Source organism: Scophthalmus maximus, chromosome 15 (assembly GCF_022379125.1).
Source record: "Scophthalmus maximus strain ysfricsl-2021 chromosome 15, ASM2237912v1, whole genome shotgun sequence".
Lineage (NCBI taxonomy): Eukaryota > Metazoa > Chordata > Actinopteri > Pleuronectiformes > Scophthalmidae > Scophthalmus > Scophthalmus maximus.
Window position 1 is genome coordinate 14,799,201 of NC_061529.1, and position 19,802 is coordinate 14,819,002.

Genomic DNA, 19,802 nt, shown 5'->3' on the forward strand with positions numbered 1-19,802 from the left:
TGAAGTAACGGAAGTTTTTAATAAACGCTATTCAAATCTTACAAAAAGGCAGGTCAAGCAACAACAGACACGTCTTCCCTGTGTTTTTCTTAAATAATACTGTCTCTTGTGAAGTGTGGTCTGAACGGAGGCCATTTGACCTTTGAATCCTTAAAGATTGGTTGAAAATACTGGCTTTAAAAGAAGACTAGTGATTACTGTAATGTATATGTCGGCCCCTTCAGGTGGGTGATTGCAGACTTTACGGAATAGAGTGCATAGCTTTAAAGCCAGCACAGATATTTTACTAATGCCAAAATATAAAGACCCTTTTTACCAACCAAAGCAGCATTGTCGCCTAAAGGGACTTTAAAAAGTATTATGCATAGCTTACAAGAGGCAACCATTGGCAGAGGGTGATGTAACTAACTGACCACAAAAAGAGTATTTTGAAAAAGAAAAGAAAAATAATGACATGTATTGTAAAAGCACAGTTTTACTTACAAAACATGTTGTTGTTTGTTTCAATTAGGTTTTTTTTATAACTTAATTATGCAAATAAAATTAAAATCAGAAAATGGAAGAAGTGATAGGCAAGTCTTAAATATTGGTACCAGAGAGCATTTCAACTGAAACATGACATCACTGAATATGTACAGAGGAGTCCAGAGACAAGCACGCAAGGCCAAAGAGTCCTAAACCTGTACGAGTGTTTCCTCTTGAGGCAGAGACGGGACTTGCGGTCAGAGACGGGGGGGAGGCTGTGGGCAGTGTTAAAGGGGTGATGACGTAATGTAGTGAGTACTACAAAAAGGAGTAGTAGTTGGTAGTAGTAGTAACACCAGGGAAATATGGAGGTTGGGGTAGAGAGGAGTGTGAGAAAGCCTGAAGCTGCCGAAAACACAGCTGGACGTTATAAAAAAAAAAAAAAATCAAAGGCACTGAGGAAGGACACAAGACAGGAACAGGAAGCCCCGGGACAGGAAGCGCATCATCAGTGAGTCAATAGCTTAAGCCGCGTGATCCAACTGACCAGTAGTGAGCGTTCTGCGGTTGTGCGCTTGGAGGCGGGGGCTACGGGGGCCTTCTTCGTGTCCTCCTGGTAGGGGATGGTGGCGCTGCTGTGGAGGTCAGAGTTGGAGTAGTAGCGGCTGCCCCGGATGTGGTCAACCCTGACGAGGTGCCGCTCCCCTGCAGGCCTGTAGGGCGGAGACACCGATGGCACCTCCTCTACTATGGTGGGGATCCGCTCATTGCTCAGGTATCTGTACAGGAGGTCTTCACCTGAAGTGGAGAGACAATGACGAGTCAGTCTGATCGGCAGCATCAGAGGAGAAACATCCACAGTCGTGGGTTCAGAGCTCAAAGGTGGTTTTGTAACAAGCCAGGTCTTGTTAGTCTTAATTTTGTCACCGTTACTGAGATGTTGTCAGATGGCCCATAAATATACTATAAAGAATTTGTTCGTGTCAAACGGGATGTTTTCTTCTTCCCACTTTTATTGCTTAGTACACACAATGCGATTTTAGCCCGATTTCCCACGCGCCAACAAAAGACCCAGGTCAGATTCAATTCGAGAGGCTCGCCGCCGCGTTACAGACTCCCAAATGGATTTCTGGCGGGCTAAATAGCTACACTATCTTATCAGCAAATTGGAGCACAGGATGGAGTGAGAGTTTTAAAAATAAAAGCCATCGTCTGGGAGCTGGATGCACAGAAGAGCAGGAGGATTGTTCGGACTCATTTGAACAGTCAACGATGGGGCCAGTACTGTAGCAATATTGTTGATGTCAGTGTGTGGGGAGTTGTAAATGTGTAACACATTCTGCAAATGCGTACTGGGATTTATGAATGCGTACAGAAATCTGCAAGAGCAATCAAACCAATTTTTCATTTGGAGATCAGACATAGTAGTGGGGGTTTTCCCAGTGAAAGATCATCTAGTGTGTGATCCTGTCTCCAGTCAGTCGTGTAGTATGAACTGTACAGCGATAAGACGACTTTGAAAGTCATGTAGTCTGAACTTGGCTTATATAAAACTTGGAAATACAAATCTTTTACCCAATAGTGAAAGGACATACCTTTCCTTCCCTGTGCCCAGGGTTTGGCATAGGGATCAATCACACAAGTATCCGCTGGCATAGACAGGGGTCGGGGCTTTCCTGGAGGCCAGAATGATTCATATTTATGTATAACATTACTTTAAGAACATTTTTTTTAACATTTGATTTCCATCAGTGGAGTAATCATAAGAGACCCTTTTGAGAATGTACTGACCACGCGAAGGCTTGTGCTCTCTCATTCTGGGCTGTATCACGTTGGCCTCAATGGGACAGCCGCCGCTCAGCTTGTCATAATCTGCGATGGTGCAGCGTCTTCTGCTCTCCTGGTCCAGATAGGAGTTCGGTGACTCTGAGCCCTTTGGTCTTTTACTGATGCTGGAGAAGGTTTCTGTTCTCGTCTCTCTGCAGGGGGGGGGGGCATTTATTCGTCACAGCATAACATGCCAATCCGCAAGTTTACTAGCCTCCGTGTTATTCAAGTGTTTTAAGCAAAGTGGACACGTTCTGTCATTTTTCCAGAGAGTTGAAGATGAAGCAGCCGTTGCGTAAGGAGGACTGTGGTGGGACTGGTGGGAGCAGAGTGGGCTGAAGCAGAAAGTACAGTAGGAGGGGAAAGATGTGAGGCGATAATGGGCCCAGGACACACTCATTATCCTCCGTCCTCAAAAAGCGTGCGGGCAAAGGTTGACTGAGGGGGCTACTGGTGGTGGAAGTTGGCCTCCATCCATCTTCTCTAAGTTGTTTCATAGCTTATTGTTTGATGCCTAAAATTTTCGATGAATAAAACCTAATATGTTGATAAGTGAATAAGCTCGGCAGATGAAACGGGACGACTCACCGTGGGGTGTAAGGCACTGGAGGGGGAGGGGGGATGTACAAGTCCAGGATCGCTGGCTTCTCCTTTTTGGTTGATCCGTTAGCCGAGCCGCAGGGAGACTGGGCTCTGATCAGGGAGGAATTGTTCTGGAAAACACGGGATCAAATGCTTCTTACAAATCAAATATGACTTTAATGTTGAAAATAAATTAAGACATTTCCTGCTTCTTCCTACGGTTTGTGTTTTTTTAAAATATGCTGGCGAATGGGAGGAGTCCACCAGATGTGGTGAGACATTTAAGTGCTTGTGAGTACAAACCTTCTTGTTTGAGGTATGGAAAGATTGTAAGTGAAGTCCAAAATAGTCCGTGAGACATGTACTTAAATCTGTCTTCATTTACCACAGCTATGTTGCCCCGACACTCAACAACATTGCGCCCTTGACTCAATGTGCTACTCTCAGTCCCCACCGCCATTCTCGTCAGACCTAAATGATCCATCTGACGGTACAGACCAGTTGAAGTGATGTATTAATGACCAACTAAACAGCCGATCATGAATCATTCACCCCTCGTCTTCTTCAAATAGATTCCATGTGCACAATTTATATAACATTACAAAGCCTGTGCCAGTCAGTCTTGAATCACGGCGTGTGATGTATCTCTCCGCAGCCTTGGTTTCACAGATAAGCGAGATGGCTAACGCTGATACCTCAGACTACTTGTTAAAACAAGATGCTGGTGGACACGTTGACAGTGGCCACCTTTGTGTTGAGAGGCTCTTTGTTATTTTGAGAAACCCAACTCTTATCTGATATCCTGTCGTCTTGCCTTCTCGGGCTCTAGAACAAAACAAAACAAATAAACCTTGCCTGCGCATGATAGGACAGTGTCAGAGCGTGAATTTTGGTAGCCCAAGCTTACAATGGGCTTTATGTCCTTGTCTGTGTCTGTCTTTTAGGGACTCAGGTGCGGAGACGTGGTTAAAAGCTGAGCCCGGCCTGATGTGTTCACGAGGAAGAGGGGCAAATTGGATTACAGCCACATAACCATATTAGCCCGATATTTATCAGCTACCCCGACTCTTCTTTGAACAAAAGATATTTAGGGTGTAATCTAAGTAACATGGATTAACCAAAGCCCTATTCTCTTCTTTTAATGGCAACATGTGGGCCATTTACTTCTCATAAAACATAAACCGTCTAACCAGACTCTATAAGCTGGCAGCTTTATCTCAGAGACTGAATGACATCACGAGACTTTGTTTGTTTGCATCCGATTATGTGTGCGCGAGGGAAAAAAACTCGATGTTACGTTCAACTGAGCCGGCAGCACTGTCAGGGTGGCTCTGTCACACTTGTGTGAACTTGCCGTTTTAGGGAACCAACACCCTAAAAAAAATCTGATAATTAGTCGACAATAAAAAAAGGCCTTTGTTAACGTTCAAAGATGAAAGGAGTGAGAGTGTGTCAGTGCTTCTGTGTGTGTGTGTGTGTGTGTGTGTGTGTGTATACCTGAGGTACTGGGGGCTTCCAGCGCATGTTCTTCAGTGGGGCCGGGGTGAAACCTGTTGTGCCCGTGGGCCTCTTCTTGAGGAGGAGCGCCACGCCTTTGGGGTCCTCCCTCAGTTTGATAACCAGGTTCTTCAGCTGCCAGCCCACCTGGTTACCATGATGTGAAAACACAGAGACACATACAGTCAATTTATTGTGCTTGTGCTCATTTGACCACAAACATGTACAGCTGATACTGTATGTAAACATTGGAGGTCCTCACCACTGTCTGCTGGTTGACCTGGATCACCTCGTCACCTGCGTGGATCTTCCTGGTCAGGTCTGCGGGCGACTAAACAAAAAAACATTCACTTAAGCGGTCAAAGCCTGACAGACCACGTTTGTACAAAGCTAAACTCACTGCCAACACAAAACTCATCAACAAATCCTTGCATGAGTAAGACGTTTTTTGAAAAGCAAACATCTGATGAACAAACAACCCAGAGTTCCAAATCGAAAGAAAGTGCAAACACTCTCTGCTGATGAATATCAGTTCAATTGTCCTTTTCATGTCACACAGATGTCAAACGGGATCAACTAGACGTTATTGGTGATGATTCAGGTCCTGAGTCACAATTTTTACAACCGGAGGTGTGAGCATTAGACTGTGGCAGTGATGCTGCCGCATTAGTCCTAGACTTGTTGTCTCCGTGTGGGAGAAAGGTAGAACTTCTTTTTGCTGCGTGTGATATTTACTGGAGGGCAGAAACAAATGAGTAGTTCTCAACTCCTCCAGATTCAGTAGCACAGTGTGCCCTTGGTATTGGAGGAGGAGGATAAGCGTGAGGTTTGTTTTTTTTCTTCAAACAATAGGAGAACATCGTTCTTAAGAATAAGGAACTAGATTTTTAAAAAAGCACCAACAACAAAATTGCCAGTAATTCCTTAATTGTGATATAATAATACTCAAACTATGTATTTGCAAAGATTATAAATTCAAGCACAGATAGGGGCTGAATATATTTTTGTGGGCGGCATATTGTTATACTTACATATTCTGTGGTTCCCGTAATGACATGTAACCCATCATAAGTAGACTTGATGTACATCCCCTAAGCAAAAAAACAACAAACACATGACAGCTTAACTTAGGGTTTTGGTTAAAATACAATATTCCCAGAGGGAGACAACTGTACGACAGCGGTGTGAGGGTCACAATCTGACACACATTGCAGGCATTCCTGGCCGGCAAAGCCAAGAAGCAGACAACAAGATTAGGGTTTGGGGAGAAAAAACAAAAAACAAAAAAATCTCCAAGCATTCCTTACCAAACCCTCGCCCGGTCTGATATTGTTCAGCTGGACTTCTTCCAAGCAGGCCGACTGGCTCATCAGGGGGTCAGAGGTGGTTCTCACGGTCTGATCGCAGATGCCGTTCAAGATCTTAGACTGCAGAGGGAAAAGGCGGAAAAACAAAATGCTCCCGTGAGTAAAATAAGACGCACAAGACTCTGATAAACTTTTGATTGTAAGTGGTGTGTTAAACCCTCTCACGAAGTACTGCGTCTTTAATAACCTGTGTGCTTTACGGGTTAGAACAAGTCAGGTCACACTGCGACCCGTGAATCTCGTGACATGAAGATCTTGTGTGTAGAGTGTAGGTTTAATGGGCAAAAAGGGGACGATAAGTGCAGCGGCGCGGCGCACACACCCAACGTCCCTTTGCTTGTTTTTACAACAAAAACTGTAATTTGTCATTATCAGAGGGATCTTGTCTGTGGCACATGTGTTTTGGGAACAGGCTGGGAACAAAAGACTAGTACAAATATCAAAAACCTCACAAAGAGATCCTTCGTCTATACAGTTGACTTCACTTGGGTTGTCTGCGAGAGAGAGAGAGAGAGAGAGAGAGAGAGAGAGAGAGATAGATAGAGAGATAGAGAGAGAGAGAGAGAGAGAGAGAGAGAGAGAGAGAGAGAGAGAGAGAGAGAGAGAGAGAGAGAGAGTGCTGGAGGAAGCCCAGTGTCAGCCTAAGTCTGGAGAGTGTCAGCAGCAGGAAACACTGATTGATGGCCGGGGCGTATTAGTGCCGCCTCCTCCACTGGCAAGCCTATAGACCTGTCTGCTCTGTTCACTCAGAAAACTGACCTAGCTACTGAGAGCACGTCACACAATCACTATGCAATGCAATACCCAAACAACCTGAAAAAAAACCCGACCGTTTATCCCCATCTACAGGAACCTCTGGGTCTCCTTTTAGTTTATGTTTTGGCAAACAGAGAGAGGAGATAGAGTATACTTACAACTTCCAGGATCTTCTCCTCCATCTCGTAAACACTGCAGTCCTGTTGCACAGAAGACAGCGATGACAGATCAGACTTGAGAGCAGTAAACAACAGGGAAGAGGTTATTTAATGGCTAGAGAGAGACAGGGGGGAAAAGTATAGGGGTTGGGTAAATACGATGTAATCAGCATTCCAGATATAGAGCTGAGAAAAATGGAAGGACGGCCACAAATAAACAGCTTTTAGTTTTAAAGTGCCTCTTTAACTTCATTCTGGAGCTGCTAAACTTGCACAGCGCTCAGTGTGGTTGAGTAAACTATACTTGAATTTAAATGCCACCTGAATGCTCATATATACACATACACATGTAATACAAACATAATACAGTGCAGATTACATGGTGAGGGAAAACATCGAGTTCAGAAAGCCCTCCTGATGCAAATAATGTTTTTTTCTTTTCTTTCTGGAAACATTTGGAAGGCAGGGGTCAGACGAGGCCTAGTAGCTGTGATCTTGATTATTGAGGAGGGTGGGGGGGATCAAATGTGCAAGGTCAGCTGGGAAACTGACCACCATGCCCAACACAGGACTCGTAGACTGTTGCTGGACTGGACACAGCTGAGGCAACAGCCTCTCCTGACAACTGTGTTGTCGGTGGTGAAAGGGCCCCTGGTTAGGAAGGGGTTGGTCCACAAAGTGTGTTTTTGTTGTTGGGGTGTGGGGTATGTGGGGGGGTGGCTTCTATGGCTCTGTGATGGGAATGCCCAGAGCAGAGCCATCCGTCAAAACACAGGTGGAACGCTTCTTTCAAAAACCAGAGAGCAGAGAAAATACTCTCTTGTTTCTGGAGAGCCCTCACGAGCCAGGAGCCTTTGTGGACGCAAAATAAAGGGAAACGGGCCTCGCAGCATTAGCGACGTGCATAGACATGTGCCGTGCACAAAAGCCTGCCCTGTTGCTTTTTGAAAATCCATTGTGCAGACAGCAAATGGAGGGGGGGGGGGGGGGGGGGGGGGGGGGGGGGGTCGAGCAAGTTTTTCCATATTTCCATAGCTTGCACATTCCACTGGGCTAAAGGCGAGAGTCTGTATTCAAATGCACTCGGCTTGTCACATTGTTGGTTTGTTTGCATTGGCGGGATATGCGTGAGTGTCCGTGGCGAAGCACACTCTCTGCTTCCCGAGTATCATCGTCATTATATGTTCCGAGTCCCTGCTTGAAGAACTGAGCTCTTTTGGTAACACGCATGTAACTTTTCCATATTTGCCTAACTTGGGGGGAAAGTTAAAACCCAATGTAAACATCAAGTAGGAAAAAGGAGAATCATAACAGGTTTAATTTAATATACTTTATATTGGTCCCACATTTATGTTTCCGCACAATATATCTTATAAACTCGGCCAAGAACATATGGTGGTTTCGGTGGGAATTTGCTTGTGCGTGTGTAAACATGCGAGTTCATATTTCTTTTTTTGACACTGGCCCATGTTTGGATGACTACGCCACTGACTGAGCCAAGAGGGATGAGCTAAAAATACATATTTTCGTTTGTTTAGAGGTCGAGAAATATAACGGCGTCAATATGTGCGGCGGACACAACTTGGCACGTCCCCCGTCAAGCTTTTAATATTCAAGGAACATTTGTCTTGTTTCATGGTCCCAAACGAATCGTGCGAAAAACAATATCAGCAATAATCCTGCCGAGATCCTGCTGTTCCTGATATCCGAAATAATCCCAAATCTTTGTCGAAACCAAAAGTCCCTCTGGTAGACAGGAGCCAGGTCATAACCAAGCAGAGAGAGAGAGGCTGAGGGACAATTCCCCTGGGTGTGCTGATCCTGCACGTCACGAACTTGATCCCACAGCCCGTGTGGATCAGATGACTCTCTGTGTGAACTGCTCCCTGGGCCTTTGATCTGCCACCAGAGCCGATTCGCATGGTCGAGCAACGGAGTAGCACAGTGCGCGAAGCTGGAGAGTAGCTGCCTTTAGACCCAAGTGAAATAAAGGACATGGACTCGATACGTAAGACACTGGGCCTTCTAACATCCTGTTATTCATATGGATAATCATATGATGGATGTGTCGTTAAAGCTCACATAATGGAGTCTCTGTCTGCTTTATAATCAAGAAAAAAAAAAGGAGAGAAACATTCTACACATCATATCCACAATTTCAGGAGTGAGAAGTGAGGACAAAAGACCCAGGGGGATCTATGGAAAGTGCGTTCTTTGAACTGGTGACCTCCACGCAGACAGGCCCAGCCAAGATTGGCGATGCATGCACGGTTTTATGGCCGTGTCCCATTGTGTGTGTGCACACAGGCTTCATTCAAGCAGAACACATAAATTGTGTGATGTGCAAAGCCCTAATTTTTGTCTGAAGTTCATGAACGGTGCTGGGCAAACCTCACGCGGTTCCTCCCCCATCATTAAAGTAATCACTGTGGCAGACTCCTGTGCAACCAACTTTATGAACCAGTGGCTCGTATGCTTGTCTGCATGTGACCGGAAAACAAATGGGAGTCTGAATGGTCTTAATGGCAAAATAGAGTCAAGAATCTTTGTGTGAAAGATCAGATGCTAACTCGATGGCATTAGATTGACGCATCTAATTCTGTGAGTTGATTTAAAAACCAATAAGGGACTAAACATCATCCCTCCAGCTGCTGGAGGAAACTAATCCAGTTGTACCAGACTCCTTCAGCACCTATCAGGAGTTTATTCTACACCATAACCTCCCAGCCTTCCACGGCAGTGTGGGAAATGTATACCCCCCACTCCACTGGATGACCATGACCGATACACCCACAGTAAATCACCAGAGGTGGTGAAATCCCAGACTGTAGCGAGGAAATAGGCACTCTGGGAAAGGAATTTATTTTGATGTAATAACCCCTCTTAAAAAATGACACCTGCGCTCACAGCATCCGCTTTCACTGGCAGGGTAAAATTAGTTGCTTTTCAGACAAAGCCTTTGGGGGAAGGGGGGGGGGGGGGGGGGGGGGGGGGGGATTGTATGTACAAGCTAATAGATTTGATACTGAAGGAAAGATCAATCAGCTGCCTGAAAAAAGTATGAAGTATGAAGTATGAGTTGAATGAAATTTGACAGAAGAAGCACCCGATTGAGCCATGATGCAATCCTGGAGCAATTCTCTGCAGAGAGATACAGTAGCAGTGGACGTCTGCTGATGCTCTGTTTAAACAGTTAGCCGTCTATCTGGCAGTCAGATGGACCACCTCCGCAATCCCGGCATTAGACCTCCATGCAGGAAGTGCTCTCAGACAGTTTGGGCTCCCACTGCGAGCATCTTGGAGAGGCAAAAACAGGAACGACATGGCCGAGGGAGTACGGCAGCCCGGAGAATGTTTGCAGGCACTGTTAAAACGAGCACCAGCGGGTTTTATGAAACTGGAAACACAAAAGCGACGTTTACCATTAAAACACCCCAGCACTCAGGGGTGATCCTTATTAGCCAGCACGAGGAGGGGACAAGATCCCAAGAAAAACAACGGCATTTGCAATAATGTGCTCAAGAGTGCTGGCTTCAGGTCTATGTCAATTGCTGCCAGACCACATTTCCCATAACCCTCTTCTCCTACATTTTATTCTGCATGTCTGTGCCCCCAAGCTGGTATGTGCTCAGTGGAAAAAAAAAGGCTATTTTATGTGTGTGGCTGTGTGTGTGTGTACGTTTCCCGGGGACTGTCTACATGTGCGCTGCTGAACTAACTGGCGTGCAGACCTGTTGAACTGTGGTGGTGAGCTCCAGGCACAGCTGGATGATCTTGTTCTTGGTGGCTGTGAAGTCACTGATCCCTGTAAGAGGCGTCCTGCGAGCAGACAAAGGAGGAAAGGGAGAACATTAGGAGCCAGCGACGGTCTTTGGAGTTGTGTTGACATTTGGTAGCCTCAGTCAAACTGCGTGACTGCACAATTTTAGAATCTATGTATAGAAAAAAAAACAATGTGCGACATTAATCTCTGAAGCAATCCATAAGTCATAAATAAAAATGCTTTAAAAAGTAACTGGATATACGACTGTGTCGTAACATGAAGTGAGCTATAACACTGAGCTTCACGGCAGATGCACCGAACCTTGCTGTGATCACTGTGCGCGGGTGACTGACCACAGACAGACTTTGGTTGTAACCCAAGAACCTTCACCGTTCTGGTGCCTTTTTGTCTCTTTTTCTCCCATGACTCCATCTAACACACACACACACACACACACACACGTATGCAGTCGAAAATAGCTCCCCACACATCAGGCCCCCCAACCTCCACGCAGTCCTTGAGGTATGTCTGCGTGCCTCATCATATTAGATTATATCCGAGTGAAATCTTTAGTAAAACATCCACAGAGCAGCAGGGCAGACACGCAGATGGCACTCGCTTTATCCACAGGCAAAGGAATGGGTGAAGTGAATGAAGGATTCCTAAAGCTTGTTGTGAATCATAATTTGTTGCTTACTCTGTGAAAATAAAGAAAATTGCATATGAATTTATAAAAATGTTGACTATATATGTAAAAGTGCTCAGGTAGATCTGTTTCTACGGTCTGACCCTCTGAGCTGAGGCCATCAGCTGCAGTTACACTAGACTGTTTTCAGACATGAACTTGTCCTTGAAAATGTACAGAAAAATGGCACAGGACACTTTCCGGAGTTCGCCGTTCACATATGACAGAGGCAGGAGGAGGTTGTCTAAGTCAGGCACGTTCACACCAACAGGAACATTTTTACGGAACATTCCGTGGCGTCTGGGTAGAGCATGCAGGAGGCAGGACGTGATGATAATTAAGCTGTGGAAAGCAGAGTTTTTGTGTCCACTTGCTTGCAGTGATTTTTCTGGAGATTTTCCTGCTGTATTCTCACATGGGCTCACTCTGATATTTTACTAGGGGAGCTGGTTGGAAAGGTTCTGAAGAATGACCAGAGGAAATTTTGCGTTCTCACATACATACAGCCCCCTCTAGAAATTTTCAAGAAAATGTCTGGACTTCAGTGCATGTCTGAAAGCAGCTTGAGTCTCAGAAGTTTGTTTGTTAAGCCCGTGTTGTATCATGATGTCACTCACCGAGCCTGCCACAAAAAATAAGAAGCTTAATATCAGCCAGCTAACACTACCACTCAATCCTGGCAACCCGCTTAATATGCTCTGCTTTTACGGTGTAATGTGTTTTGGAGTAGGTCATCACGAGAGCAGAGGGGATACAGTGAAAGGCAATCCAAACAAAGAAGTCTTCTTTTCACCCGCCCTCACTCTAGATTAAGCCATACTACACATAATGTATTGTTAAATTCTGCATTTTATGGAAAACTAAAATGACATTTGCTTTTGTATGAAGCCAGTTTAAGCAATGATCAAATGGCAGCCATTCTCATATCTAATCAGATCCACAGTGAACATGTAGGTGGTGGTGATAAAGTTTCATTACCTGTCTAGCCAAGCCAGGAGGCTCTTTGCAGCGCCGATCAGCTCCACCACGGAGGTAAGGAAGTCGTTGGGTGGCTTGCGAGAGGCGCTGCCCTCATACGCGGGGCTTTTCCTTCTGTCGCACGTGGCCATGTGTAGACTGTTGGTGGCGGCTCTCATCCTCACAACCAGATTCTTCAAGTTGTCCGTCTCCACTCCGTAGTTCTGAAACAGTAAATGAATACACATTTTAACTATGTCAAAAAAAACAACAACAAACAACAGATTTAATTGGACTCGTCTCGAAGGACGAGCACGGGCCGTAAATTTCCCCTCATTCTCCGGAATTGTACAAGGAACGCACACGTGCCATCACCTGATCCCTATGAAGCGGAGCAAAGTTTGCATTCTTGAGCCTGGGTTGTTTCCTGCTCCTGCATTCCTGCACTTTATAGGTTACTCACATGCACATCCAGCAATGAACTGGACAACTGCAGAGTGCATGTCTGACCATGACCAATTGTCATAGTGTTTTTAAGATATTGTTTTTCTTTTCCATGTTTTTGATTGAATACATGGGTTTGTAGTGATGGGGAGGGGGGTAGACTGTCTCTTGTCCTGTTAAATATCAGCTTACGTGGTGTTGCATCGCTGTCAGCAGTACTGGTGTACGTGTGATGTGATGTTCCAGTAGCTAAATATGCTTTGCAAGTAGTAAAGAAAAACTTTCATTTGGCAACAAAAACGGGGATCTGCAAGCGGTTAGTGTCCGTGTTTATTCCGTTGCCTCTCTCCAACGTGCTCTCAAAAAAACACACAAACCATTTCACTCACTTCGGTCCCTAAGGAATCACTGAAATAACTGGACTAGTTAAACAGTAGCTGTAGGCAGTGTTCCTCCTGCCACACTTGACATGGAGCGGCTTGTTGAAACGCCGTAAAAGAGAAGCAAACATGATGAGAAAACGTCTGTGTGTGTGTGTGTGTGTGTGTGTGTGTGTGTGTGTGTGTGTGTGTGTGTGTGTGTGTGTGTGTGTGTGTGTGTGTGTGTGTGTGTGTGTGTGTGTGTGTGTGTGTGTGTGTGTGTGTGTGTGTGTGTGGGGGGGGGGGGTAAAGTCCTTTGATTGTTTAATTTCTCTTTTGGCCATTCGCACGGTCCACAAGTGAAAACTTGAGCCCCAAGGTGGCGTTCGGCACTTTTCAGATAAAACCTCTGTCCTGCCTTTTTCATTAGCAGGCTGATCACACGGCCACAGCAGCTCTGACTGGCTCACAGATGTCCCGCGAGCCTCCCCGCGCTGCGAGCTGAGCCGAAAACCACGCCTGAGCAAAAGATCTGTGGTTCCAATAAAATACAATTCTTTTCATTCGCAACAACATTTAAAGCCACATTTACATTCTTTCAGTGCCTTTTTATAGACTCCAGAGTTAATCTAGAATCAAGACGGCAGAGGTCTTTTGCGTGAGTAGGGCTCCGCTTCTCTTTGAAGGGACTACATACTGATAGAAGTGTCCTCGGGAGAACTGGATACTGGCTATCACAACACGGCACTTCCTGCCCCTTGCCACAGGCACTACATGTATCTGACTTGACTGTAAAAGATACAAATGTGTGTAGCTCGGACGGAGCGCGGACAGAGAGTGTGTTTATGTGTGCATCTGCGAAAATGCTCCATCGAAGGTTGAGGGTTACATTACATCTTGGGACAAATTCTACCCGAGGCAACAGTAAAATACATTTACAGCTGCTCTGCGACCAGAGGACACTGCTGTATGCTGCATGTTCGCTGGCTGTTGGACACAGCTAATGTGCATGTGACTGTCATGAGCTGACAGTGAGGCTGCTCGTCTTTGAGAGGGGGCCACCGGGGTCTGAGAACAAATAATGAAGGATTGGGTTTCAACACTGACTCTGCAGAAGGCATCACGGCTTGCCTGTGAAATGAAATGAAATGTTCTTTCTTTGTCCCGAGACGGCGGTTAGGTCTTGATAGCTTTTAAGGTCTAGGAGAAGCTGTGGGCTGTGTGTTAGGGCGTTGGTCATCATGATTTGGGTAGGAAACTGCTCACAGGGCATAACGATACTATGATAGTGAAATCTCAATTTTGTGCACACTTACATAAACATTTAGAAAGCATGGGCACAAAAAAAAGATTGAACAGGAAGTGTCTGAACTAACAGTAAATAAAAAGGGAGGGAGAGTGGAGGGTAGGATGTTTTTTTTTTTGCTGCTGGTGGCCCTGTGGTCCTGTCGGTAGCAGTGACCTTGCCACAGTTAAAGCTAATTGAATCGGGGGCCTCACTTCCTCCCAGGGGGCCTGAGGAAGGTTAAGGCCTCGTTCTTAATGAGGAAAGCCCTAACGGACACAAAACATTTTGCCTCGCTGCTGCAATCAAAGGTGAAAGGTTGCAGAGAGTCCAGCAGCATTCCTCGCTCTAAGGAGAGGAGAGGGACGAGGACAGTGCAATGGGCCAAAAACGTGTTCACTAAATTACATAATACAATACAGTAAAAATACACACAGACAACGCACAACAAAGTAGCCGCACATATTGAATGGGGATTGAAGTTCACGTGGTAGGAAAAGGGACTTACTTAAAATAACAAAACCAAGCTGAGGAAGCACTTCGGAGGCCACATTTATGAACCAGCTCTGGAGGAAAGTCACTGGAGATTTCAGTGTGTTGATGCAAAGATTCTTAGTTCTGAACTGAAATCTGGGCCTGGTTAACTGTGATGGTGAAAGAGGTTATGGCCCACAGGATGTACATTATATCAATGAGGAGTAAATCCATCAGCACAAGAAAGGCATCCATTCATGCACCAAGTGCTTCCATGTGTCAATTCCAATGGTAACAGGTATGGAAGATACTGAAATCAGGAAGTGGACTGCTATGTTAACCTCACAATGGGAAAATTGATACAGTTAAAGTTATCTCAAAAGGGAAAAGTGTATCTGCTTCACTCAGTATCCAAGCAGACCCACTCATGGCTTCAGTCTGCTGAGATCTCTGATCACTGACAAATCAAAAACCTTGTCCCCTACAGCTTTCAGATCAACATCAACGGAAGATGGAGCCTTGTGTAAGAGACAAAGGATTGAACTTTTTCGGTTTCTTCGGGGTAAAAATAACTGTGCCCCAAAGGATTAATGTAAAACTTCTTTAAGCGAGCACAAAGGGAGAAATGCTGACACCGCGACCGCAATCTGGGACTTTTATGGCACAGGAAGTGATAAAAACTCCAAATCGATCCCATCTGGTTTGAAAAAACGGATTCTCTTTAAGTTGGAGCATGGATGGTTTTCATCGTCCTTTTTTCACTCCTTGAGAGGGCACAGACATTTTTGGAGCCGTGGTGATGGACAGTGGGGTCAACTGGTTCACTCCCAGAAAGGCAAACAGGAAGCCTTTGAGTGAACCAAGAGAGGAAGGTGGCTCAGGTAAGCAGAAGGCCGCAGCAGTGGGAATGAAACCAACCGACATTCCCTTCGTTTTGCTAAAGAAACCATCAAATAACTTCAAAACCAATGTGTTGTGTGTGTGAAGAAGATTTTACATGTAAGAGTGTGGGGAGAGTGAAAGAGCTCTCATCTATCAAACAGATCAAACTTTCAATCACCGCTACAAGATAACCACCGTTATCTGCCTCCGATCCCACAGCTTCGAGCTCTGACCTGATCTCTCCTCTTCTCTAAGAGACGCTGTTGTTCCCTAATGTCCTCAGGCCGCTTCATGTGTTGTGGTGTCTCCACACCCTGCTGAGTTGTGTGGGAAACGATGAGCCCTTATGCATCGCTGCTTCCTTTAGCTGCCGAACCAGAAACTACATGCTGAGACTTTAGTGAAATTGGACGCAGTCGGGAAGAGTGGGGTGGTGACCAAAAAAGCCCGTGATTTGTTACAAAACCTTCCTGACGATACCGTGCATTCACGCAGCAAAGATCTACTGACCAGAGCGCAGAGCAGATCGACGGCCTCCAGCACCAGTTCCTGGTGTCCAATCCGGGCCACGCCCAGGTCCTCCAGGTCTTGATGAGTGATCTTCAGTAGCTGCTCCCCGCTGATCTTCTCCCGCTCAAAGTTGCAGACATACTGCTGCAGACTGTCGTCCAAACCTGGACACACAAGACGACAAAAGACAAAGGGGGAAACCAATTAGACTAGTTAGGAGCAGCTTTGGACATTTGGGAAAACTTGTTCAACTGTCATTCGCATTGGAGCTCTTTGCCCCAGTAAAAAGAAAAAAATCCTTTCTGTTAGTTCAACGGTAATACTCAGATCAACTCGTGCATCTGTCAGTCTAATTAGCATGTGTCCTAATAGAGTGTGTAAGAGTGTGTATGCACAGTGAAGATAAGGAACAGGTGGGCCCTCTATCTCTGCTCCCAGCTAGATAAACACACTATAAGCAGAGTAACAGTTGAGCCTTCGAAGACTGTTGGGCTGGTTAAACAATGGATGGTTATATTTACGTGTGTGTGTGATTGTGTGTGTACGTGGGTGTGGGTGTTTCAATAAACGCGCCTGCGTCAGGGGCGTCCCCTTGCTACTATTTAAAGCAGCAATAACAAATGAGTTGGACCGTTAAGCTACCAACGGCTCTGGAACATACCATGTACTGTGGTGCACTGCAACGGCTTCTCTGATACTGTAGAGAGAGTAAAGTACAATGCAATGAACAAGCTCACAATGAACACACTCCCTGGATACACGCAATGTGTCTCCCGGTGGCCAGTGAAGCAGTGTCGAGACAACGGCGCGAAGAAACAAGCCTTTGTGTGCCTTCATGTGTGCATCTAGCCGTGGTTGTAGGAGAAAACACCATATTTCTCCCCATCAAAGAGCGCACAGAGAGGGGGCAGCTGCAGCGACATGGCCCTGTGCCCTGTTTCTCTGAATGACCCGTCAGCTGCACGACACACTCGCCCTCTCTCCAACCACACGCGCACGCCAACTTCGTTTTCAGTTTGACATTCAAGTCGCAAGGGCTCGACTTTTTTTTTAGCAACATGTAACTCTAACAGCATCCTTATAGAACGCAGAGCATGTAGTTGGTGAAGCCACACTGGATGTGTACTTTGCTGAACGAGTTGTTTTTGTGAATGATCACCTCATATCTTCATGCCTCTGTGACACTTCGTCTATGCATGTGTTGCAAGGAGTATGCATTAGGGATAAGGAGATACTGTGTGCATGTGTGCGTGTGTGCCTGTGTATGTGACACAAAGTAAATTCATCAGACTTCTAGGTTGGAGGGCTTTTATTGTGAACAACCTGATTAACCTGGAATGTTAAGTGGTTGTTTGATAAAAGCTGGAACAGCAGCCACGTTACTTTATAGAATATTTATCTATAGTCAACATTCACTTAACAATGACACTATACATCTGAATATGCTGCACTGTGTGGCCCTAATATTTAAAAAATACCTTCAAAGGGACTCCCTTTAAATCCATTAAAACTCCCCAATGGCATCAAAGTTCCCCCTTAAACAGCATTTTCAGCCCTTAGGAAAAATATACGCGAGCTCAGTTCATCTCCACTGAATCAAAGGGGGAAAATCCATCATGACTCGTTAACCATTAGCCGCCGCACAAGTCAAGTCCAGTTAGGCGCATTACATTGTTCTCATTCCTTGGAATGCCAATTCCTGAGCAAGACTTTGAGAGAGTTTTAAACTTAACCCCTGAAGGGCCAAACCGTCTGCACCAACACGGACACAAGCCAATTTCAAACACTAGGCTAGGCACTTAATGCGATTAGATGGAGACAAAGACTCGGATCCAGAAGGGGACTAAGTTTCTCCTTCCTGCTGCGTTAAAAAGGCATTTCCTGTGGAACGGTGCCACCACGATCAGCAGAGAGAAGAAGAAAGGGCACAAGGGAATTGTGGGGTTCAGCTTACAATAAAACATGCCGGGGCTCACGTTGTGTGTTCGACTTTGCTCGGTTGTTGTAAAACCCGTGCAGACTAGATGTGGGGAAAACCGCGTGGAAAGAAACAACAGAGTGAGTGAGTGAGTGGGGGAATGATTCCTCGCCCACTAACTGATGAATGAGGGGTCTTTCCTTTCCTCCAGGCTGCCTTCAGTTTAATTTATTCGTTGGCAAAGTGCGTTCTCCCCACATCTATCCCTGATCCTAGAAGTCAGGCCTTAGTGAGTTTAGAAACCTGAGGTCACATCAGGGTCCTGACTGATCTGCATTTGCTTTGAATTGGCACAACTGTAAGTGTGTTTACGTCATGTGTGTCAGAGAAAGAGACCTAACACTTTAGTAGTATAAGTGATTGAGAATAAGGGTAAATGTGTGCTACGGACACAATGTGTTGAACTCAGGGGCCCTCCCAGGAACATACCACGGCCATCTCTCCCCGTGGACTCAACCATCGTCACCTTCTGAATGAAAGAGGGGTGTCCTTACAGTGGGGCTTATAAAACATTTACAGGGCCTCGATCAATAGCTTCTGGGGTGTGTGTGTGTGTGTGAGACTATCAATTTTCATTAAAGGGAGAGAGAGTAATAAAGGAGATAGAGTATCACGTTATTGTGAATTGAGAGGAGGGGGAGGCGGCGGGGAGGACTGTGTGAAATGCTTTTCAAAAGCCTATGCAGGATGAAACACTTTGGAGTTTTATGGCCTCTGTGAACCACTTGGCAATCGTCCTCGAACCAGAGCAAGTGGGTGTGACTGTGTAGTAAAGGCACAGACACGCACGACTTGGACTGCATAGTCACAGACAATAATCGGCCCCAAAATGTCATTATGATAGGAAATTGACAAAGGATTGGACCGAAATTTAAATTTTAGGGACCCATTGAAATACTTTACACGCAAAAGCTTGGTGTCACATTTCAGTTAAAAAGAATAAATCAGTTCTACAGAGTTTATATATAACTTTCAGTTGTCAGTTTCTTGAATTATTCAGGTGTTGTTTTTTTAAAAGAAGGCAAAAAGTAAACTAACCCTCAAAAGGTTTCAAAATCCTGTAAGCATATCAGTTTAATAGTAGAACATTTAATCCATAAAAATGGATCCAGATCTGAATAAAAAGGAGTTGCCAAAATTTTTTACCACTAACTATTTTTCCATATGATTTTCTCCAATTTGCAATTGTTTCGCCAGTTCAGATCACAGTAAAATTAATACCTTTGGGTATTTTGAATGTTAGATTTAAGACATCACAGGGTCAAATCTGTAAAAAACTTTGTTCATCCTGTATACTAAAAGAAAAACATAAAGGGCAAAATGAAAATATTAAAAATAAGCAGACTGAAGAACATTGTTAGAGACAAAATGCTGTAGTTTAATGCGGTCAAATTGATCTATAATCAATTTCTTAGATATGGTTAAGAAGATCCCCCCGTATGAGAGAGAAGAGAACATCTGGATATAATCTGTCAGTAGGAGCAGCAGGAGATTGGCAAATGTCGGTTTGTGTCGCAGTATGGCACCTGCTGTTCACTGTGGGGTCTTACCACCCAACAGCTCCCATTCAGTAAACAGTGATTATGTGTAGCACAAGTTGCAAACACAACTGTTTAGGGAGCGCAGTCACAGACACGGCCATTTTCTTGAACAGCTGGGAAAGCACGAACCCCAGAGATCCCAAGTTTGGATGCTACAAGTGGAACTGGAATCAGTTGGAGGCCTTATGAGCTCGGCAGCCTACAGAGAGGCTGTGTAAGCACGCAGTTTTGGCAACGTCAACGACAGCACCCGTTTGCAAATGGCTGGGCTA

The 19,802-nt window shown here is 45.2% G+C and overlaps 1 protein-coding gene across 1 annotated transcript in view; it reads right to left on the reverse strand.

Moving 5' to 3' along the window:
- LOC118286093 (connector enhancer of kinase suppressor of ras 3) overlaps positions 1 to 19,802 on the reverse strand; it is a 32,083-nt gene continuing 12,281 nt past the window's right edge. The window contains exons 2-13 of the mRNA XM_035610219.2: positions 16,012 to 16,175; positions 12,079 to 12,281; positions 10,384 to 10,471; positions 6,653 to 6,694; positions 5,679 to 5,798; positions 5,403 to 5,462; positions 4,634 to 4,702; positions 4,372 to 4,518; positions 2,881 to 3,005; positions 2,257 to 2,444; positions 2,061 to 2,141; positions 1 to 1,263 (exon numbers count right to left, since the gene is read on the reverse strand). Of these exons, the coding sequence (XP_035466112.2) occupies positions 974 to 1,263; positions 2,061 to 2,141; positions 2,257 to 2,444; positions 2,881 to 3,005; positions 4,372 to 4,518; positions 4,634 to 4,702; positions 5,403 to 5,462; positions 5,679 to 5,798; positions 6,653 to 6,694; positions 10,384 to 10,471; positions 12,079 to 12,281; positions 16,012 to 16,175 (1,577 nt within the window). The 3' untranslated portion in view covers positions 1 to 973. The remainder of the gene's footprint in view (positions 1,264 to 2,060; positions 2,142 to 2,256; positions 2,445 to 2,880; positions 3,006 to 4,371; positions 4,519 to 4,633; positions 4,703 to 5,402; positions 5,463 to 5,678; positions 5,799 to 6,652; positions 6,695 to 10,383; positions 10,472 to 12,078; positions 12,282 to 16,011; positions 16,176 to 19,802) is intronic.